We start from the raw sequence: 20,785 nt of genomic DNA, 5'->3' as shown, positions 1-20,785 counted from the left end.
CTTTGTCTTGCTTTTACAGAACATTAGATGAGATGGAAAAAACATGGAAAATAAATAGAGCACAGCCTACAATTTTGTTGTACTGGATCCTAAAGTTTTAAAACGCTATCAAAAAGGAAACAGTGATTGCAGTGCTATTTGGATTACAGAAGATGCAACGCTCTGTGCACATTCTGATGGACTTCTGTGATGACTTCTGCATTTTATATATATGGGAGATAAATTATGTGCAACTAGTACAAACAAACGAACAAGAGCCAGGGCTCTTCTGGAGGGATTTCAGGGACATCAGGCCAGGACTTATTTGGACTCTGTTTCAAAACTTACTGGAAAGAGAAACAGCTCTGTACATCAAAAAGGTTGGAATAAGGAAAAAGCAGAGGCAAATCCTTGCATCAGTAAGTGCTGGTCATTAACACCTCGCTTTGGTGCTCTCACAAATTGCTAAAACATTCAAAGGGTCAGTTGCAAAGAACCCAGGAAAATCCTGTAAGGCAGGGCAGTACCTGTTGAAGTTGATGGGGTACAGGATGATATCCTCAGGAGCTCTGCCATCCCACTGGATGATATAAGCCTGCTCCAGCATGACGACTGGCTGGTACTGCTGGTACGGTGCTCCTCTATTCACGCCTTGCAACTGCAAGGGATGGGAGTGGTATGCTGCTCTGGCAATGGATAAGGTCAGATTCTCAGGGCGCCTGGCCTGAATATAAAGCTGAGGGTGAAAGGAAAATGACAAACACGTCCATTAAAATAGCCAGGCTCAGCAGTAACATGTGCGTTTGATCACTGCTGCCTTTAAATGGTTTTGCCAATGAAGAGCTCAGAACATTCGGAAAATGAGTGAAACATTTCCAGTTCAAATAAAAAGGTAAAACAGAAATAGCATCTGCAGCTGTTTGAGGGGACACCACGAAGTGAGATATGAATTGTGCAGCACCATGGAAAGGTTAACTGGTCAGACTCTCAAGGGAGAATGTTAATCAATGAAACATCACAAAGTAACTGTTTCTTTTGAATACAAATTACTGCGCTTTAAAAGCAACCTTATTCCATTGAAAATATAGACAAGTCTTTAACAGTTTCTCCTGGCTTTGGATAAGGTCCAGTTACCTAATGGAATCCACACCTTCAGCTTCAAGAAGCAGAATAGGCTTAAATCTGGGGCTAAAATTCAATGTCTTCACTCTATCATTGTACAGACCGAATACAACATTGTATATGCTACAACCAGAGCTCTTTTGTCTGGGGACCAACAGATGCCCTTGGCCTGTAGTTCAACACCTATGCTTTTTCTGTTCTCTGATTCAAACGAAGGCCAATTCATGTGGAAGATCTTATCTTTAAAGTTGAATGCATGACTGTTCACCTGCTTCCCCCTGTGTGAAATACAAAAGGAGGACATACAGCTCATCATACAAATTGGTTTCAGCACTGTGTGAGCTGTAGCACACAGCTTGTCATATTCCCTGAAAGGTTCCAAATGCACTGACAGCAGCTAAGAACGACTGTAATCCTTCTTCCTCCACTCTTTTCTAATGCAGAATAATGCAGTTTGCATCAAAAATAAGAACATCTTCTAATAAGCTTCTACATGAGTACATTCAGCACAATTATTTTTAGACTCAGTTTCTGTCTTCCAGCAGATTTTAATACTGCAGGCAAGACTAGGAGAGGGTGACACAAGGTCCATCAGGATATCCTCCTCTCAACACTAAACTTTGTGAGCCTGACCTCTCCTATCTCCATATCAACTTCTTATTCCTTTTCTTGTCTGCCCAGATTGAAAGCTCTGCAAAACAGACTGTCTTTCACTGGTTTATATATAGGATTCATTAGAAGTATATTGTAACACTAATGATAAGACATCCTTAAAATACAATAGGAATTGCTTTGCTGACTCCAAAGCACAGTGAAGAAGCAAATATTCCCATGACATTTGGTATGTCTTTTAGTGGACCACAGCACGAAAAGTGACAGATTCCCACTACTTTCTCCTCAGAACATAACACCTTAGCCACAGCAAAATTCATCTGACAGAAGACAGAGATGGTGTGCCCAGCATGAGCGTTACTTAACCTGAATAAATACATTTGTGACTCAATTTAAACAGGAAATGTCTCAAGAAATTTAAGAAAATGTTTAACTAAAGCTGCAAGGTTTCTGGAGGTTGCCAATTCAGCTCCCTGGTCCATTGTCATGTTCAGAAGAACCTTTGCACTTGTACCTGCTCCTGGCATTGTGTTTATGCTCCACAGCACCTCCAAAACAGGGTCATTGCAGCCTAACCACTCTCCACCCTTGTACTAAGTATCTTCATGCTGAATGCCTGAGTGAAAAAATAATGGGATTCATGTCAAAAAGTAACCTAGAAATGGCAATGAAGGTTTCTTGCATATTCAGGCCACTCTTCCTTTCATGCCAGTGCAACCCTGTCTGTAGCACTTTAGTCTGTCCTGTGTGGAATCCACACAGATCCCTGGAGATTAAATTTGATCCCAGAACCATATTAAACAGTAGATTTTCTTGATGGCTGAAACCACTGATCAAGTAATTTGCACCGAACAATCTCCAAACAGCAGTCCAATCTCCAAACAGCAGTCCAATCTCCAAACAGCAGTCCATTTGCTCACTCTTCATGGATCAAGGAGGAATGATTTGCTTTTTACACTCTGATAAAAGACTTATTTATTTATTTATTTATAAAACCAAGGAGGAAAACCTATTTTCCCTTCACATTAAAACCATAATTGGAAAATTGATTATGTGCAATGCAATAAAGCACATTTCAATCCCATTTGTCCCCACTCTGATGGGGTAGTTCTGGGGTCAGGGTAGGTGATCAGAAAGGTCCCTTCAGACCTGAAATCTCATGAATGTGTTAATCATTTTCAATCAGAACAGCATTTTCTGATGAAGAACAGTAGGAATGAACACTGAAAGTGCAAAATATTATCTTTCAGGGTAAGACACAACCATTTATGTCCCCTCCCCATAAACTGATGTTACTTCCTTCAAATATTTATATCCAACAAACACAGAATATTAAGGTGACAGCTTCATTATGCTTACTACCCAGTTAAATGCAACAATGGCAGAGATGCCTCCTGCATCAACTGGGCACAGCTCTCCAACCACAGTCTTGGTGGCTTAGTCCTTCTTGTACTCACCAATGTACACAGAAAGCAGTACACCACGTTTCCCATTTATCCCTTCCTCTGGACAGGAGAAATTACAAGCTAATGGAGTAGGAGAAGTAGAGCTAGTAAAACATTATAAAATGGGATCCTGCTACTTGCCTGGGTGGTTTAATGGACACAGTTGTCATTTTAGCTGCTTAACATTTCATGCTAAAAAGATGTGTCAGATTTCCCTGTGCTTACATGGCAGTTTTCCCAAGTAGACTGTGAAACTGAGAAGATAAGTTCTTTCACAGTTCATGGGGATCTGCTATTCAACTGGACAGCCAGCAAGAAGATAAGCAAAATGCAAAGCAGTGGAACAGAAAGTTTGGTGGTGTTTTGGTTTCTCTGACACTGTTTTTGTCCTGCTGTGCTGTCACTTGTAAAACAGGGGTAAAATCTCTTAAAAATGAGAAACTTAATACACCATCTACTCTTCTAGTTCTAGAACCAGCTGAACGCAGGTTCATGGTCACTGCAATTGCAAACTCTGCAAAAACAGAGCTAATTGAAGTGGAACAACTTCTATTTCAGCTGACCACGGTAAGGTGGTGACTTGCTGGAGTGGTAAAAAAACAATCGAAAGAATTCCCTAAAACACTTATAACTAGCAAAGAATCAATTTTGTTAACTCAAAAACGCCACTAATTTTGCTAAGCAGCAGCCTTTTATGACCATCTAGCATCTTTTTAAGCTACTGAAGGAAAATAGCAACTACTGCCAAAAAACTCAGCCTATTTTAAAAAAGGACCTGTCCCAAAAAAAGAAAAGTTTCACAATCTGTCCTGAGTTGCTCTGAAGTCTGCAAGGAAGCAATAAGCACACAGCTTCAACTGCCCACTGGGAGCCAAGGCACTCCTTTTACTATGCATGCAAAAAACAAATGGTTTAGGAATCTCATTCACGTTTCCCACAAGCAACATAGGTGTTGAGATGTCTCCAGGTCAATGCATTTGGAAATCTCACCCACCTACACAGAGATAACTATGGGATGGACCTCTCCCTACATTTTTCTTTTATTATCAGCCTCTGCAGCAGCTGCAAATCAGATCGGTGGGATACCAAGGACCTCAGTGCCCTGCTGACAGAGACTGGGTGACTCACAGAAATCTCCAGAAGCTATGGTGCTGTCAGGTCTTGCCATTTCCTTGTCAATCTCCTCTCTGATGCTCTTTCCTAAAGCCTCACTTAATTCATATTACATGAGTGTTTTAGCTGTCATTACAAATCAAATAAGTTAGTCTTGTTAGGACAATACCAGCCTTACAGGCTTCAGGATCAAAAGGGAAGGACAAAGAGGCCTGATAGTTCCTGCCTGTGTAAATCTTGTGACCCTAAGCTGGTCCTGTAGCCCTTCTGTGGCAGAGCAAGGCAATGCTGAAGCCAAAGCACAAGGCATTTCTCAGCACCTCCCACTGCAGGAAGCTCCCAGACACCACATGGGGAAAAGGTGTGTGGTACTCCTTGGCCATGGGGAGGAGAAGGAGCCATGAACCAGCCATGGGAAGTCAGGTCAGCTCAAGTTGCCAGACTAAAAAATCTTCAGGAAAGAATCTTCTGGATTTTGTGGAGTAGGTTTTCCCCTTTCTGGGCAAATTTAGTCCAGAAGAAGAGCAGAAAAGTAAATGGAAGAAACCAGAAAGGAATTAACTGAACTCTAGGCATTTTGCTCAGGAAGGATTTAGCTGTAATGTTAGCTGAAGGACTTGGGTCTTGTTTTTCCATGCCAAGTAGCCCTTCCCTAGTCTATCTTGGGCCCAGTTCAGCTGCAATTTAATGTCACTGTTTCCTTTAACTGAAAGGACATTTTCACCTGCTTGCACTAGGGAAGAATAAAGGTTCTTGTGTAGCAGAGCTACAAGAGGAGGAAAAGAAAAACATATTTTGTAATAGAACTACTAAGATCAAAGCAAAACATCTTTCTCCATAGTTGGATTCAATCTTTTAAGCTTTTGGTCTGAAATACAACACCCAGAACTCAGCTCACAAACAATCTGCTTCTAAAGATGCTGAGAACCAAGGTCAGGCTGAAACCTTCCATCAGATATGCCCTCCACATTAAATCAAACTGTGTTGCATGGGACCAATTTCTTTTGCACTGCACGCACATACATTTCCCTACCCAAAACCCATAAAGCTAATGTGAACTTCACTTATCCTGCTGGATGCTGATTAGATGAAAAATGCTGGTAACAGATCCCAGAGAAGCAAATGTTTACGCTTGCCTAAACCTAGCCAAGGAAATTTTCTATGGTGGAAAAACAGCCTCACCACATAGAGTGCCATAATTGGGAAAGTATTAATAGACATAAAAATATAAATGCCTACTTGTTGACAATTCTGAATTTAACTGTTAGATTGCCAGAGCCCCAAATATTATTTCTTTAGAGACACAGAGGAAAATATAAATGCCAAGCACAAAAACCCTTATTCAGTGGGGCTATCTCTTTGGAGCCCAATCCTGTTTCCACCCAGTCGATAGAAAACCATAGGACGCAAATCCAGTTTCTAGATACTTAAAGAGCAACTCCTGATAAATCAAAACAGTAAAACTATACCCAAAGTATTATTTCCCTGTTATCTTTTTGAGCATTCAATGGGTTTCACTCCACCACCCCGAACAGAGCATTTGGGGACTCCCACCCAACACACATGGTGACACTGCATGCAGCCATCCCCTTACCTGTGCATATCTACCAGTGCACATCACCCCATTCCAGCGAGGGACGGTGACACAGCCAGGATGATGGAGCAGGTAGTTGTCTGCTCTGCCTACAAAAATGTTGGAATATCCTGTCACGGAGCCATCCAGATCATGAAAGACAGACATTTTGTCACCATCATTATCATTACTTCCAAACCACTGGCCTGCTCTGCCAAAAAACACTTTCAGTCCAACCTAGTAGGAGACAATAAGAAGAAAAACCGTCAGGGTTTGAACTTGCAGCATTTTGATAGCCAAGAGAGTGATACATGTAAGATTTGGTAGCATTACTGTTTGAACAAGAGTTTTGTTTTGCCTATTCCACTTAGATTTCTGGCTACATTGGCTTTCACCCTTAAACTGCAGGAAATATTTTTATAAGCATTAGACTTTGAATTGTACCCACAAAACCATTTATTCCTTGAAATCACACAGCAATAAATTGCAGAGCATCAAAAAGAAGAGGATGACTCAAAGGGAAGGGAAGTACTGGAAGATTATGAAATTTACAGTGAAGTAATCATCTTTAACCCCAGTTGTAATCAAAGAAACAGGAACTACAAAAGCTATGGTGAATTTTCTCACATATTTCCAATGGCTGTTCTGATTCTGTGACATACGGTTGCTCAGAGAGGTGATGGGTGCCCCATCCCTGCAGACGCTCCAGGTCAGGCTGGATGGGACTCTGGGCACCTGATCAGCTGTAGGTGTCCCTGTTCAGTGCAGGGGAGTTGGACCAGATGGCCTTTAAAGGCCCCTTCCAACTCAAATGTTTCTTTTGTTATATTATGTATTTTTTCATATTTTTTTCCCCCAATCATCATTGTGCATAGCTCTATTTACAATATTCTTCAGTTGATAAATAAAAGGTTCTGTCCCCATATGAAAATACAACAAAATAAGGAAACTGCAGACAAGAAGCAATTCAGCAAGAAAGCATGGGATATTTTAATGCCTAGAGAGAAAATTCTTGCACTGTCTGATGATTAATTTCTGAGGAAACCAGGACAATAATTATTCCAGGTCATGTACGCAGGAAGAACCCTGAAGCAACGTATATTGAAAGAGACAGTGTAAGTAGCAACTTGATCATGCTAGCCCAAAGGACTATGACTTGTTCCATTTTGCCCAAATAATTTTAATGGGACTGTTAACAAGAGGAAGAATTAGGGTCAGCAGGATTATGCTGCATGTTCACTAAGGACTCTAAAGGCTTTATTTTCCCAATAATAAATAAAAATCTTAGAACTGGAGGGTGATTGCGATTTTCAGTTAGATGGAAAGTCCCAGTGGCTTAAAAAGAATGACTATTACAACAAGAACAACTTGCAGAATGAAACAGCAAGAGCCTTACATTGCTCTATTAAGTCTATATTAAAGCTAAATTAAACCCTAAATGCATGTTTTTGTCACCTCCTTGTCTAAGCATCAGCCTCATAAACAAACACCTGAAGCAACCTCGTTTTAAAAAGGCTCAAACGCATGGAAATTCAGAGTCTGTTTTTCAGTGTATTAAAACCTTTTCTTACTGCAGGACATTTTTACCCAAAGGACTATTTGGCAAAGAAGAAAGATGTCTTAAGTTCTAGGGAGTTTATCTTGTGTTTTTTTTTCCTTTTTTCCTTTTCATTTATTTATTTATTTTATTTATTTGGATCTTTTTAGTTCATAAAAGAGTAAAATGCAAACACTGTGCTGCAGCTCAAAGCTTTGCTATCAACACTTTGTGACAGCGCACGTCTTGGGGCTGAGTTTGAAAATGGGGAAGAGAACAAAGTCAGCTGTTCTTCAAAATAAACTAAGGTACAGCCTGTACGGTTTACATCTGATTAACAGCCCCGCTGATCTCATCAAGGAGGGAGGTCCTTCTGGTCCTAACATTAATCTCATTTCTAATGTTCTCCTCTAAAAGTCTGAAAGTCAGGAATGGTATGGAAATGTTAATGAGTATCACTCTTTTCTTTTATACATCTCGGGACAACCTTGCTTTTGTCCACCAAGGGACAGGAGGTGCACTGAGTTTGCAGCTACTACTAAAGAACACATGTGAAGGAAGGAAAGACTCAGCTTATTGAGTATGTTCATGAGCTCGGAATGAGACAAAGGAGCACAGAGACAGATCACTTCTAGCTACCACACTGATATTCAAACATCTAATTTTCACTGGAAGTGAACCACACAGGAGTGACGTGGTGTAAGGGCCACTTGAATTACCTGTCTGGTGCCTGACAGGCATATGACAGTACATCATTTCCTAGTAAAACTAAGCCTGTCCAAAGGCAGAAAGCTAATACAGCTCTGCACAACATCTTGATTCTCACCCCACTCTACAGCTGAGCAGCAGAGATTTAAATGGATAGATGTTTTATGACTAAAAAGAGAACACTGGGTCGATCAGGCTGCTCAGAGAGGCTGTGAAGTCTCCTTCTCTGGAGATATTCAAAACCTTCATGGACACTTTCCTGCGCAACCAACTGTGTGGAACCTGTTTTAGTAGGGCTTGGGCTTAATGATATCCAGAGGCCCCTTCCAATCCTGTCAGTTCTGTGATTCTGTGCTGGGTCTTCTTAAGAAACGCTGCACAAGTGTTCTCTTTGGGCATGGCTCTGCTCTGGGGTTGTCTCCTTGAGCTCACCAACTCCCACTGATTGTCAGCAATCAGACCTATGGGAGACTTCAACCATCAGACCAGCCCTCAACTGGGTTAAGACCAAATAATGCTTCCTCTGCATTGAAATAACTTGTTTAAAGCATCCACTTGAGAGTTTATTTTTATGCTGGAATGAAACAAGACCTGACGAGCTTTATTACTTTGTGGTCTAACCAACCAGCTGATTATTCTGATTAATTAGACAATTACTCTTTCAGTATGACTAATAGTTTTATCATCATGGTACAACTAGCAGTAATGTTTAATTTATTCTTAAAAATCAGCTGTAAAATAAATGATTGTCCTTTAGGGAATTAATATTTAGCTACCCTAGAAAAAGTAATAAAACGAAGCCTGGAGATGGAAAAATAATTATAATAGATTACAGGTTCTTTCTTAACTGGTTGAGGCCATATTGCCCCATATAGTAATTAGCAACAAAACAATAAACTACCCTTCAAGTCTGAAATCAGATTTAGCACATCTGGGTTGAATCCAGGTGAAAAAGAATCAAAGTGAAAACCATTGGGAGGCAGGTGGTTACAAACATAAGTGGTTTTGAAACTGGCAAAATACCAACTAGAGAAATGGACATTTCTTGGAATTGTGCATACACGATAATGGAAAATGTCATTAGATCTTTTTTTTTCTTTTTGTAACAGGTTGACACTGTGTTATTTTAACTTGTTTTACAGGAGTAATTAGTCGGTTTTCTGGTCATTTTTACCTTGAAAACCTCAGATCTTAAAGGCACAGCAGTACTGAACTACCTCTTAATGGAGAAGTGCTGGTACATTGGCCTCAAACGGCACAACAGTATTAAAGATTTTCAGGCATTCAGTAAGTAACCATCACCTCCTCTGATGAGGACAGATATTATCTGTCTGAAGCCATTCCACTGGATAGAGTCCTACAGCCATTACTGAAGGAAAATTTCCCCTTTTCTTCCACTGAACAAATTTTTTCATTATACGTTTTCCTTTAAGTTCCTCATTCCTGTTCCAGGGTTTTCTCATTCATGTTTCCCATGACCATCTTACAACCATTTCCCCACGGAAGACATAAAGAAGTACAGCAAATTAACTCTTATTACTGCTTCAAATGTCCCTAAAGTATCTAAAAATTACTGAGACCTCTTTAACAAAATGTACAGGATCTGCCCTCTAAAGGAGCAGTCAAGTGACTACTGTCAACATCACCCTTCCGTGAAAAACCCTCTTGTTGAGCTAAAGTGTACCAGAGAGGGGACAGACCAAATGGCTGCTTGCCAGAGTAGCGAGTGATATTGGTCAGTCCCACAGCAATGGAAATTTTCCTCAAGATAAAGCCAAACCTCAGTCCAAAGTTACTACAGTTCACGGACATCCTAACAAACATGGATCTTGTTTGATGAAACTGTAGGAGAGGTTATGATCCCTGGGAGTGAGCCAGGTGGAATTTATCATTTCCCAAGCCAAGTGTTCAGAGCCATGATTCCTGCAGGAATCTAGAATAAGGACTGGAATTGCTCAGCATCTTATGGCTCCTGCCAAGACACAAATACAGAGCTCCATTCTGCTCTCACTGCTCAAGGAAAGTCCCTGTTGTTCTCAACAAGAATTTCACTGCTGAGCCCAGAAAACAGACCATGGTTTTGCTTCTAATTGCATTGGCTTCTTTCATTGTAAGAACTGTACCGCAGCTTGTTGCCTCCTGATACTTCACTGTGTCCCTCTCAGTCTCTGAGGCCAGGTTCTCACCAGGTCTGCACTATCTATTAGCTGGCAATGCTGCTAATGGCGCTGATGGTGTTCTGGCTGTTCTGACTGTGAGATGAAAACTTATTCTACTGAAGATTTTGCTGTATACATATGCCTATGTATAAGGTACCTTAATATTGACATTTTTCAAGTGTTAATGGATTGTAAATAACCATCATCAAAAGAAATTTCATGCAAAATGAAGTGATGGTATGCACTGATGTAACATGCACCACAGCCCGGAAATTCCTGCTCTTGGATAAATCTCTCACCACTTTTAAATACTTTGAAAAACTCCACATCTAACAGCATGCATTCCCGTTTTACTTACGCTCTTCTCCATCAGGATTTGTGACACATTATTCTGGGGGCTTATCTGCCAGGAGTTTTTCATGAAGAAGCCGATGGCACTTGAGTATCGGTCAGCAGTTGGGGTAAACTTCTTGAAAGTGCATTTTGACATCCTGACGGGCCCATCATAAATCTGGAATCCACGAATAGGGAATGTCCTGTGAGATTTAAAAACAAACACAGTCCTGTGCTGCAAGCTTGGACAGACAAAGCGCGTGTCCTCTCTTGAAATCTGTCAACAAGCAGCTAATAGACCTTTCTTTTCCCAAAAGAGGGATCTGGATGCTAAGCACAAGGCGCATGATCCCCAGAACTTAGCCCACAGCACTTCATATAGAAAGCTGATTCCTGCAGTACCAGCCCATAGACATTTTGTCAAGTTGTCAGTGTTAAAGGAAACACCGCTGGAGAGGACCTGCCCTTTCCATGGCTTGTCTTGAGAAGGCGCCAAGTTTTGCTTGGCTCTGGCAACGTTTGGTTAAAGGGTGGCCTGCTTCAGCTTCACAGACAGAAATGAGAGCTGGCCAGTAGCAGCGTGGCAGTGTAGGTCACTGCCTACCACATGCCAGTTTGTTCAGACATACAAGCCACACAGCAGACAGCAAATGGGCACACAGCCTGAAGGTCACTGAGAACCAGGTTATATTATTTCCTACCGAGAGATTAAGGATGGATGAGCATCAACTAGCACATGCATTAGGGAAGAACTTAGACTTGGGGAAACACAGCTTGCTCTGGTGATGCTTTTGCTGGAAAATGTTATTTTGCAAATAACATATGGCTGTTTAAAGAGAAATAAGACGCAGTAATGAAGACACCTTTCCCCTTTGACACATTGCTCTTGTCCACCCAGCTATGCCAGCAGGAAGGCATGGTGTAAGGGAGCTGCTCTATCAAGTCAATGTTTTAATGAAGCACTGCACAAAAGCAATTTGGTATTTCTCAGATTCACTTATCCGCTCACCAGTGACTAATAAATCAAGCAGAAAATTAAATCAAACGTTCAGCTGAGAGTGCTCTCATACTGTCGTCCTGAAGATTAGTTTATTTGGATGCTTATTATTTCTGGCCTCTACAATAAGTTAAACACCCAGTACAAATTACTCGTCGGTAGCCACATTCATTCTTGAGGCTTTTCATGCTGCTCTAACAGGAAGAAATGGCAGAGGAACAACTCACTTGTTTCTGGGCAGTGTCCTGTATTCTCCGTTTGCCCCTTTTCCCCAGTAGCTGTTCTGGCCTCCTTGAGAGCCCAGGTTGCTGCTTTCTCCAACAAAAATGGAGCGTGACACCTCCAGGCTAGAGCCATCATCAGTTGGGAATGTCCCATCACTACGAGCAGACAAAGAAACACAGGTAACTATGCAACCAATCAACTCACACTGTTAATTACACAAAAGATATAGTATTTCTACCCAACTTATTAAGCCAATGGTTATATGTGTTCTGGGAGGGAAACAATTCTTACAGTAAACAGTAGATTTGAGATGGGAAACGGTAGACCTAGGGAAGGGTCTCAGCTTCTATTCTTTGGATTGATACATTGCAAGGAAAAACAAGAAGTACATTTGAAGGAATTACCTTGCCAGTGTGAGCCCAATTCCATTGTCTGAAAACCTGGAATGGGGAAAGCACAGATGTGCAAATTACAACAAATGTCAGAGGGGAATTTGGCCTACAGGGCCACTCATGTCTGCCATAGGAGAGGGGAATGGTGCAGTGAGAATTTATAGGAACCTACCCAGAGTTGTGGAAAATAATGTCACCACCCCTGGCCCAGGCCCCATGGTCATTATTTTTAAAAGCAATGAGGCCATCAATTACGGCAGGAACTCTCGGCTTTTCAGGATCAGCATCTTGATGTGGGCGAAACCTGAAGCAAGAAGAAGCTTGGTTAATGCAGCTCTCTTAGGACCTCTTATGTCATCCTTCAGATGTAAGTTTTTCTAGGTAATTAATAAGTAATGTTGAAGTTTACAAACCGACTAATGAATAATGGAATCTAGGCTTTTCAAGCCTTTCGTGGCTTAGTCCTTATAATCCCAAATGCATGTAATATCATTTCTGATCAGCAAAAATACAAACAATTCAGTGCATAGCTATGAAATACTTGCCTCTGCACATCACAGAGCTTGTGTGTATTTTCAGATTCTCCAGCCATAATGAGGCACTAATGACCTGCTAAATGTGATGCAGAAGCCAAGAAGCAATACAAGTATCCAAAGTACATAGCCTTACAGCATGTGCTTACCTGGCATTATCGACAGTGAGATACTCTCTGGGATCTTCAGCGCTGGCTCTTGTTGTCTTTACTCCTTTTCCAATAAACAAACCAGCCTGAAAAAGCAGACAACTCCAATTACTTTAACAGACTGTACACAAGAGGCCAGAGATCACTGATTTTATCAATGAACATGGGCAGCCTGCACATGAAGGCAGAGCAACAGCCTGCAGCCTGGGCTCTCTCTCCCCTCTCAGTGTCACTTGGCACTGCTCAGGGTGACATTAGCACAGGATGTAGTATGCTGAAGTCAGAACAGAGCCTGCTCTGCCATATGTCACGCATCAACATCTTCAGCTGTCTTCTGACCCAGTGCGAGGCACTGAACTCCCACTCTCTTGCTGAAAGCAATAAAGGACTCTGCCAAGCTCTTGATAACTTTTTGGAAAAAGGCTGTTGGTTAAGAAGTACAGCTTTAAATAAAAAGAGTCGAGTCTCCCAACAGTCAAAAGAGAACATGAGCTGCTGCAACCAAGTTAAAGACTGAGGTAGAGCAACAGCTGTCATGGACCAAGACGTAAAGTATATAAGACCCAGAAAATAGAACTGATCTCAATCTAGAATCCTGATAAAGAAGTTGAAAACACTTTTTATAGCTCAGAGGTTATGTTTTCATTTCAGCAGAATATTAGAGGAAATGTATCTACCCTTAAATATTTGGTCTCATTTTTCAAAGGTGATGAGCAAACCCTGGGACAAGGTACTTTTGCTCACCCCTCTACATCTTTGCATCACTGTGGCCAACAGCAGCATTCAGCGTCATCCTGGTCATCACTCCTTAAACCTCAGCAGTAGGTACTGTCCAGTCTGGGCACAACCCCCCTAACAAAGAACCCTGAACTGGGAGTCACATTCTGCTCAGCCCTTTCTTTATTGTAGAAAGACCACTACAACTGAATGCTGAGAGTCTCTTGAAATAGTGCTAGAAGACTGTTATCAGCATGTAAGACATCCACACATCATTAACGCTGCACATGGTCAGCCCTACACCACAGCACTATGTTGGCAGTAACACACAAAACTCATCCACGTGCCTTGAAATTGGAGTGAACTCTGTTGTTGTAAAATACTCCCAAGGGGGTATGTTCAGCTTGTCCTTCTGGATATTGCCCTTCAGACTGTCCAGTTGGAAGCCGGTGGAAGATGTACCAGATCCCGACATCCTAAAAAACAAAGGGAGGTCCAAAGAATGGGACACAGCAATTAGTGACAGAGATTATCCTGGTCACTTAGTGCTTCCCAGTATGCTGGCCAGACTTTTCAGCTGAGCCTGCAAAACTCATGCAAGTCCCAAGGGACACACACCAGTCTGTACTCATATACTTCTTGACTTTCCCTTTGGCATGCACTGTGGGCCCCTTGGGCACACGTGGAGGTTTTAAAAATCCACGTGTTGTAGATGAAGTTCAGGTGGCTTATTAGAAAACATAGCCTCGTCTGCACAGCCACGTTAAACACAAACAGGATTTGGTTGAACACTAGAGATAATAACACAGAAAAAGCAGGTATTTATATAAATAAATGTAAAATTTTATTGGGCATTATACTATTGACTACAAATAAGAATCAACGTTTTCTCAGAGACACCACACATCATTTCCAGCCAGAGCTGCAACAGAAACAGCTGTGAGACAAATGTGGGCAAATCTTTCACAGAGAGAAAGGCCGCAGAAATACGTATCCAGATTTTGTGGTGACTTACTAAAAATTCATCACCCTCATACTGATAACATCAAAAAGAGTAGAATATATGGGACCTGGAAGCAAAGTACAGCTCTTGCTGCTAAGTGGTTTTACCTGAGCACCGGCAGCTGCATTCTCTATTAAGTTGTTGTTTGGATTTGCAATCCAGAAAGTGCTGACAGCCCTGAAAAATCAAAATCAAAATGATCCTAAACAGTTACCAAACAGGAAGGGATACGTTTTCATAGCACTGTGTTGGACTTCAGCCACAACCCTCCTATTGACTTTAAAACGCCACACAACCTTTTAATGATACTCTTGAAGGGTAAGAAAGCAACTAGTGATGTCAGACATTCATTTATAAAGCCACATGCTGAACAAATAAATTATACGAGACCATTAACACCAAATTCCAGTTCTGTTAAATGCACCTGAAGGAAACCTGATGTCTTTATTTCTTTTCTTTTCCCCAAAAATTGAAGTAGCTTTGGAAAATGTCTGAAAAATGAACTTCTGGGGTTTCTTTTATTTTTGGATCTCTGGGGGCAATGACACGAGGTAGGGGATCTGATATGGATTTATGATGCTTCTACTTGGAAAACAAAACAACTGTCCTTGCAAGCCACAAATAGCTCGTTAAACAGGAGATTAAGGAGATATTGTTTTGACATTTGTTCAAATAAAGAGTTTTTGCCTCAGAGGGAGGATCAAGTAGTGGCACAAACAGAAGCCAGATATAGCTATGAAAACATGATCATCTGTTGTCTTGCTTCATTTGATAACATCTTTTGCTATAATGAAAAACATGTGAAAAAAACACTGCAAATCTTTTCTCATGACTGTACCAACTAATCGGATCGTTCTAGGCAGGAAATCTCAATAATTTTTTGTTTACTTTAACTACTGTGTGATCAAGAATCCCCACTCCTTTGCATGAGTAGAATGACTAAATAGGCGTACAATAAACCTGTATTATCTGTACAATCGACCTTAACAACAATTATTGTTGTAGAGATGCTAATTTGATTGGATTACTTACATAAATAAAATAAGAAGAACATGAAAATACAAATTTCCTTGGTTAAATTATGTTCTTACTTGCAAATACTTGGCAGATCAGTACCTGAATCCCCTGAGTGCCCATGTTATAGCCCCTCAGTCTCCAAAATGGAAGATAACTTTGGTAAGCTATAGCAGTGTATCATTTATTGTATTATACTCTCACTAAGTCTCCTCATGTACTGTAGGTGTTTGTGTACCTGTGTCTTGCAGACTAACTAAGAAGGCCAGATTGAATGGAGTCTTGGGCAGCCTGAGCTGGTGGGGGACAACTAGCCCACAGCAGGGAGTTGGGACTGGGTGGCCTTTAAGATCCCTTCCAACTCAAGCCATTCTTGATTGTATGACTAAATATGATTCTTGTTCAAAATAACTGGAAGATGTTCAGAAACAAGCCAAGTATTTTTGATTATACCTGTTTCAACATAGCATTTTTTAAGACACAGCTCAGCACCAGTGCTAAAAGCAACTTCATCTCATGGAGCACTTACATGCAGTCAGTGCTTGGCACCGGAACGTAATTCCCATAGACGTGGTTCCTGATGGCAAGGCACATCGCTTCATTGCGATCCGAGGGCAAGATGGTTCCCGACCTGGTGAGCAGGCCCAAGTTGTGCTGGAACGTATTGCGCTGCTCCGTCCCATCCTCAAGGAAGAAACAGTGCCCCAAAGTGTCATAGCCAATGGTGTCTTTTACCTGGAAAAAAGCATACAGGCCATAGATTGCAATGCTAACAGAGGTGGGAGCAATGACATGCTTTGCTTATCAATAAATTCTGAAACACTGATGGAAAGGTTTTGCCATTGTTCTGTGCAGCGCCTTCATGTGCACAGGTCCAAGAGATAACACTCATGCAGTTTGCATAAGAGTGGACTGATCTTATGCAGCAGAGCAGCTATGAAAATTACCCTGAGGAAGATCATATGCATAATCAACAGAAAGTTGTAGAATACTGGATTTAAATCTGCTCTAGGAGAGCATGTTTGATTCAGAATCATGGCGTGAATATCTACGTAAATATCTGTGTGTCTTAAGAGGCACAACAAAAGGCCAACCTACTTAATTCAGACATTTTCATGACCAGGTTTCCCAAATAAAATTTAAACAATCTTTAAAATGCAGTGTATGAGGTAATTTTTCTTTTCAAGGCTTCTCATCTTCTTCCTCCACTCTCAGAAGGTGCAGGTCCCCTTCATGTAATGATCATCTTGCAAAGAGCTGGTATTTCACTATTCAGCCTATTTAAGATTAACTGACATGCATTAAATCCTAATTTGACCAAGAGGACTTAGCACAAACCTCCTTTGATGTACTGCCTTATGAAGGCAAATTTAGAAATCCTTCCTTTAAATGCGAATACTAAATCAGGTTAGTTAAAGTACAGCTATTTGTTACTAAATCTCTCTGAAACCGAACTTTGTACTTCACGTGATCCCTGCCAGCGTATGTATTCATTCTGCAGGCACGCAAAATGGCTGTTGACGTCAATTAGAGTTATGTCCATGTAAAACTGCAAGATTGATTAATATTAACCTGCTTGGTCATTCCTGTACACAGAGGGAAACTTGAACTAAATCCATTTCAGTTCATATCCTGTGATCGCACCTTAATGGGCTACAACCATACATAACATCTGGAGTCACAAACACTATAGATCCCATAAGTATATTTATACTGGATTTCATTGCTTTCCTGGCAGTCACTCCTTGAATTTGTCATTTGCTGCTCAGTGAGGTGTTCAGGTTAAAAATAAGGCACCACACAGCCAGGTACCCAACTCCCAACCAATACGTTTTTGGAACTACACTGAGATTCTGCATGTGAGTGAGATAACGCAGGGTGAGCTACAAGGAAGGTAACCAAGAACTCAGACACAGCGACACGCAGAGAAAGTGTGTCCATCAGCTGAGGCTTAGAAATGCAAATATGAAATGGATTTAGATGAAATTGCAAGTGCCCCTGCCAACCTGCTACGAACAGTAAGTCCAGCTGCTTATATCCTCCCAAAGGATGGACGGGAGTTGAACTGAAGACTATTTTTGGAGAGAATGTATAAAGCAAGCTGCCTGCAGCCGTAAAGCAAAGAGCATTTCAATTAGGAAGTTTCATTCTTAGGAATTTAGCTAACTTCAGCTAATCTGTGCTTCAGAGAAGCGCATTATAAACCAGTCTTGTCACCAAAAATAGATTTTAGCTTTAATGAATATGATTTGCGGTAGCTTCAGAAACACACGGAAGCCCTGAAAGCTTACACGCATGGGACTATATTATTCACTCTCCTGTCCAGAAAAAAAACCAACAAGATTTAAAGATTGTTTACATTGGCACTGAATGAGAAGGGTCACAGAATCATATAGAATGACTTAGGTTGGAAGAGACCTTAAATATCATCGAGCTCTAACCCAACACTATGGGCTGGGTGCCCCCCCAGCTAAGGCAGCCCAGGGCCCCATCCATCCTGGCCTTGAGCACCTCCAGGAATGGGGCACCTACAGCTGTCTGGACAGCTGTGCCTAGCCATGCTGTTAGATCGAAACAGCGATAACCAATTGATTCCAGCATATCACAGACAGAACTAAAGGCTTGAAAAGAAGAGCCACCCTGCAGCACTGTGACATCAGTACATTACAGTACGGCAGCACACAGCGTTGTCCCCGCTCAGCCCAACACCAGATGATTAACATGCCTCTAAACACTGAATTATATATAGTTCAGCAACACAATATAAGTGACCTTGAGGCGCTGCAACTTTATACATGAAAGAGTGCAATATTCTGCAGTATGCGTGACGTGTGTCAGGGCAGTGAGCAGCGTGTCACAGCCTGCTGCCCAGCCACAGTGAGTAACCCAAGCTGCAAAGCGGCTGCAAAGGGGCACGAGACTGGCAGGCAGGAGGAGCAGGTGGGAGAAGGGCCTGGCATACAGCTCCCACCTATGTTATCTAACTGCCTTGCACTAATACACACACCATTCTCTAGAACTATGGACTATTTTATCTTAAGGCAAGGATTTAAAATGCATTTAAATTACCCTCACTGGCAGCATTGAAACTACACGATTCTTCCACTGAATCACATATTTAACCTTTGCTATAGAACTTATTGACCGATTCATGGACTCAAAGCCCCCAGGCATCACCTGCTGGTGGCCTGGATCTCACTCTTTGATTCCTAATTTTGTGCCACTTAATCTTACACACCCGGATAACCCACTTACAACCTCCCTACTGATAAAGGCCCAGAGTATGCATTATTATTTCTCAGAAAGAACATTAATGTAAGGCTTAATTTTTCATGCCTACCAGGTTCCTGCTATTCACAGGGTATCATACAATGGGAAGAGAAAGGGAGTTAAGCTGTATACATACATTGTACAAGTCTCCTGCCACATAAGGACTCCGTCTACAAAAGCAGAAACTACAGCCAGAGTGAATTACATATAAGAGAGAGTAATCCATAACTTTGAGTGGTCTGGACGTTGTAAGTACTGTTCAGAATAATAGAATGGCCTTAAAGGCCATGTGGTCCAACTGCCCTGCACTGAACAGGGACACCTACAGCTGATCAGCTGCTCAGAGCTCCATCCAGCCTGACCTGGAGAGTCTGCAGGGATGGGGCACCCACCTAAGAAACATGAAAAGTGCTCTCAATCATACAAATTCAGTGTTGCATCTTAATGAATGCAACCCCCTGCAGCAGGGTACCACCAGCTTGTATCCATGTCACATCTTATAGAGCTTTATGTCCAGAAATGAGAAGAACTTTCCAGGAAAACATCAGAGGTCATCGATAGTTCTGGGAGTGCCTGTGCCTACACACACACCAAATGAATGAGGAAATGCCCATGAACACCAAAATGCCATTCAGGGTCTGTCAGAGCAATTGGACGTGTTGGGACTGGAGTGGGAATCTGCATTTCCAGCTGGGGCATGTGTGCTTTTTTTTTTTTTTGTTAAGTTCCTCTCCCCGGTACCTTTGTGAATATCTGGGTCAAAACCAAGTTCCTGAAGGCATTTCTGGGTCTGTACATCTCCTGTTGCATTCCAATTGTATTGTGAATACTTTTGGATTTGTTTCACGTTACTTTGACTTGAACAACTCTCATCGTTTTTGTTTTATTTCTGTTGCAAATTAAAGGTCCATTGTTTCAGTCAGGTGCATTAAAGAGCATTGCTTTTGTTTTAAGTGAGAGTTTCTAGGACCACAAACTGCCCACAGTAATCATGGCAAAGAATTCACTATATCTGACCACATCATTAATAATATTAACTATCAAGACAATACAAAGAACACAAAATTCAACTGTAAGAGCTGCACTGTCAGAGCTGAAGTCCTCATCTGTCAAGTGGAGTCAAGATATCCCCTGGGGAGACTTGTTTCAGCATTCTGATTTCTCCTTGCATCTCAAATGGATCTTAAGCAAAGAAATTAACTCGGTACTAATAAAATAGGTTTCCTACCAGCAGGCCATGAGTCCCATGTATGGCAACACACCTAGAGAAGCAGTGGTGGATAGCCAGGTTATCAAGGTACGTTGGGCGCTGATACCCTCCTCTCTCATCGACATCCGCAGCCATGTGGAAGTGCACAGGGTAACTGCCGAGGATTTGCTGCCCCATGTTTTTTAACTCCACACCTGACATGTGCACAGAGCTAAAATTTGCCAGGATCTGTTGAGAGAAATGTAGATCCAAGTAAGGTGTTGCAACAGAAGTACACAGAAAAAGAAAAGATTTTTTGTTGTTGTTGTTGCTTTTTTCCCTATTAGGCAATATGTTTGCAACACAAAACACAGGCCTGATCCCAGGGGGTGCCAGCTCCCCACGGTGACTCACAGCAGCACCTGCAGAGGAGCTCCAAAGAGGAGCTGCCAACCAGCGTGTACAGCGTTCAGCAACAGCTGTGTATCAATCCATTACCATCTTTACAGACAAAACACCCCTACCAGCTACAGAAAGAGATAATGTTTACCAACAGGCTCTATTTCACGACAACTTAATTTCTGTCAAGTGATCTTAGGCCAGACCTGCACAGATTTTCACCAACTGGTAATGAATTTATTTTACACAAAGCCTCTGAAACAGCAAAACTTTGAACGTTAACTGAGAACCCTTGGGGCAACCCAGAGAAAGCAAA

General features: G+C 41.6%; 2 protein-coding genes across 6 annotated transcripts in view; both read right to left on the bottom strand.

The window, feature by feature from the left end:
• CEMIP2 (cell migration inducing hyaluronidase 2) overlaps positions 1 to 20,785 on the bottom strand; it is a 46,948-nt gene that overhangs the window by 16,753 nt on the left and 9,410 nt on the right. For all 3 annotated transcript variants that reach the window (XM_072345473.1, XM_072345474.1, XM_072345475.1), the window contains 11 exons: positions 20,110 to 20,319; positions 16,141 to 16,346; positions 14,705 to 14,774; positions 13,942 to 14,070; positions 12,878 to 12,963; positions 12,368 to 12,499; positions 12,208 to 12,243; positions 11,806 to 11,958; positions 10,607 to 10,784; positions 5,866 to 6,081; positions 507 to 715 (listed from right to left, as the gene is read on the bottom strand). In XM_072345473.1, coding sequence (XP_072201574.1) covers positions 507 to 715; positions 5,866 to 6,081; positions 10,607 to 10,784; positions 11,806 to 11,958; positions 12,208 to 12,243; positions 12,368 to 12,499; positions 12,878 to 12,963; positions 13,942 to 14,070; positions 14,705 to 14,774; positions 16,141 to 16,346; positions 20,110 to 20,319 — 1,625 coding nt within the window. The remainder of the gene's footprint in view (positions 1 to 506; positions 716 to 5,865; positions 6,082 to 10,606; positions 10,785 to 11,805; positions 11,959 to 12,207; positions 12,244 to 12,367; positions 12,500 to 12,877; positions 12,964 to 13,941; positions 14,071 to 14,704; positions 14,775 to 16,140; positions 16,347 to 20,109; positions 20,320 to 20,785) is intronic.
• CEMIP (cell migration inducing hyaluronidase 1) overlaps positions 1 to 20,785 on the bottom strand; it is a 100,408-nt gene that overhangs the window by 73,352 nt on the left and 6,271 nt on the right. The window lies entirely within an intron of this gene.

This window comes from Excalfactoria chinensis, chromosome 10 (assembly GCF_039878825.1).
Source record: "Excalfactoria chinensis isolate bCotChi1 chromosome 10, bCotChi1.hap2, whole genome shotgun sequence".
Taxonomy (NCBI): Eukaryota; Metazoa; Chordata; class Aves; order Galliformes; family Phasianidae; genus Excalfactoria; species Excalfactoria chinensis.
This window is presented reverse-complemented; position numbering and strand designations above follow the sequence as displayed.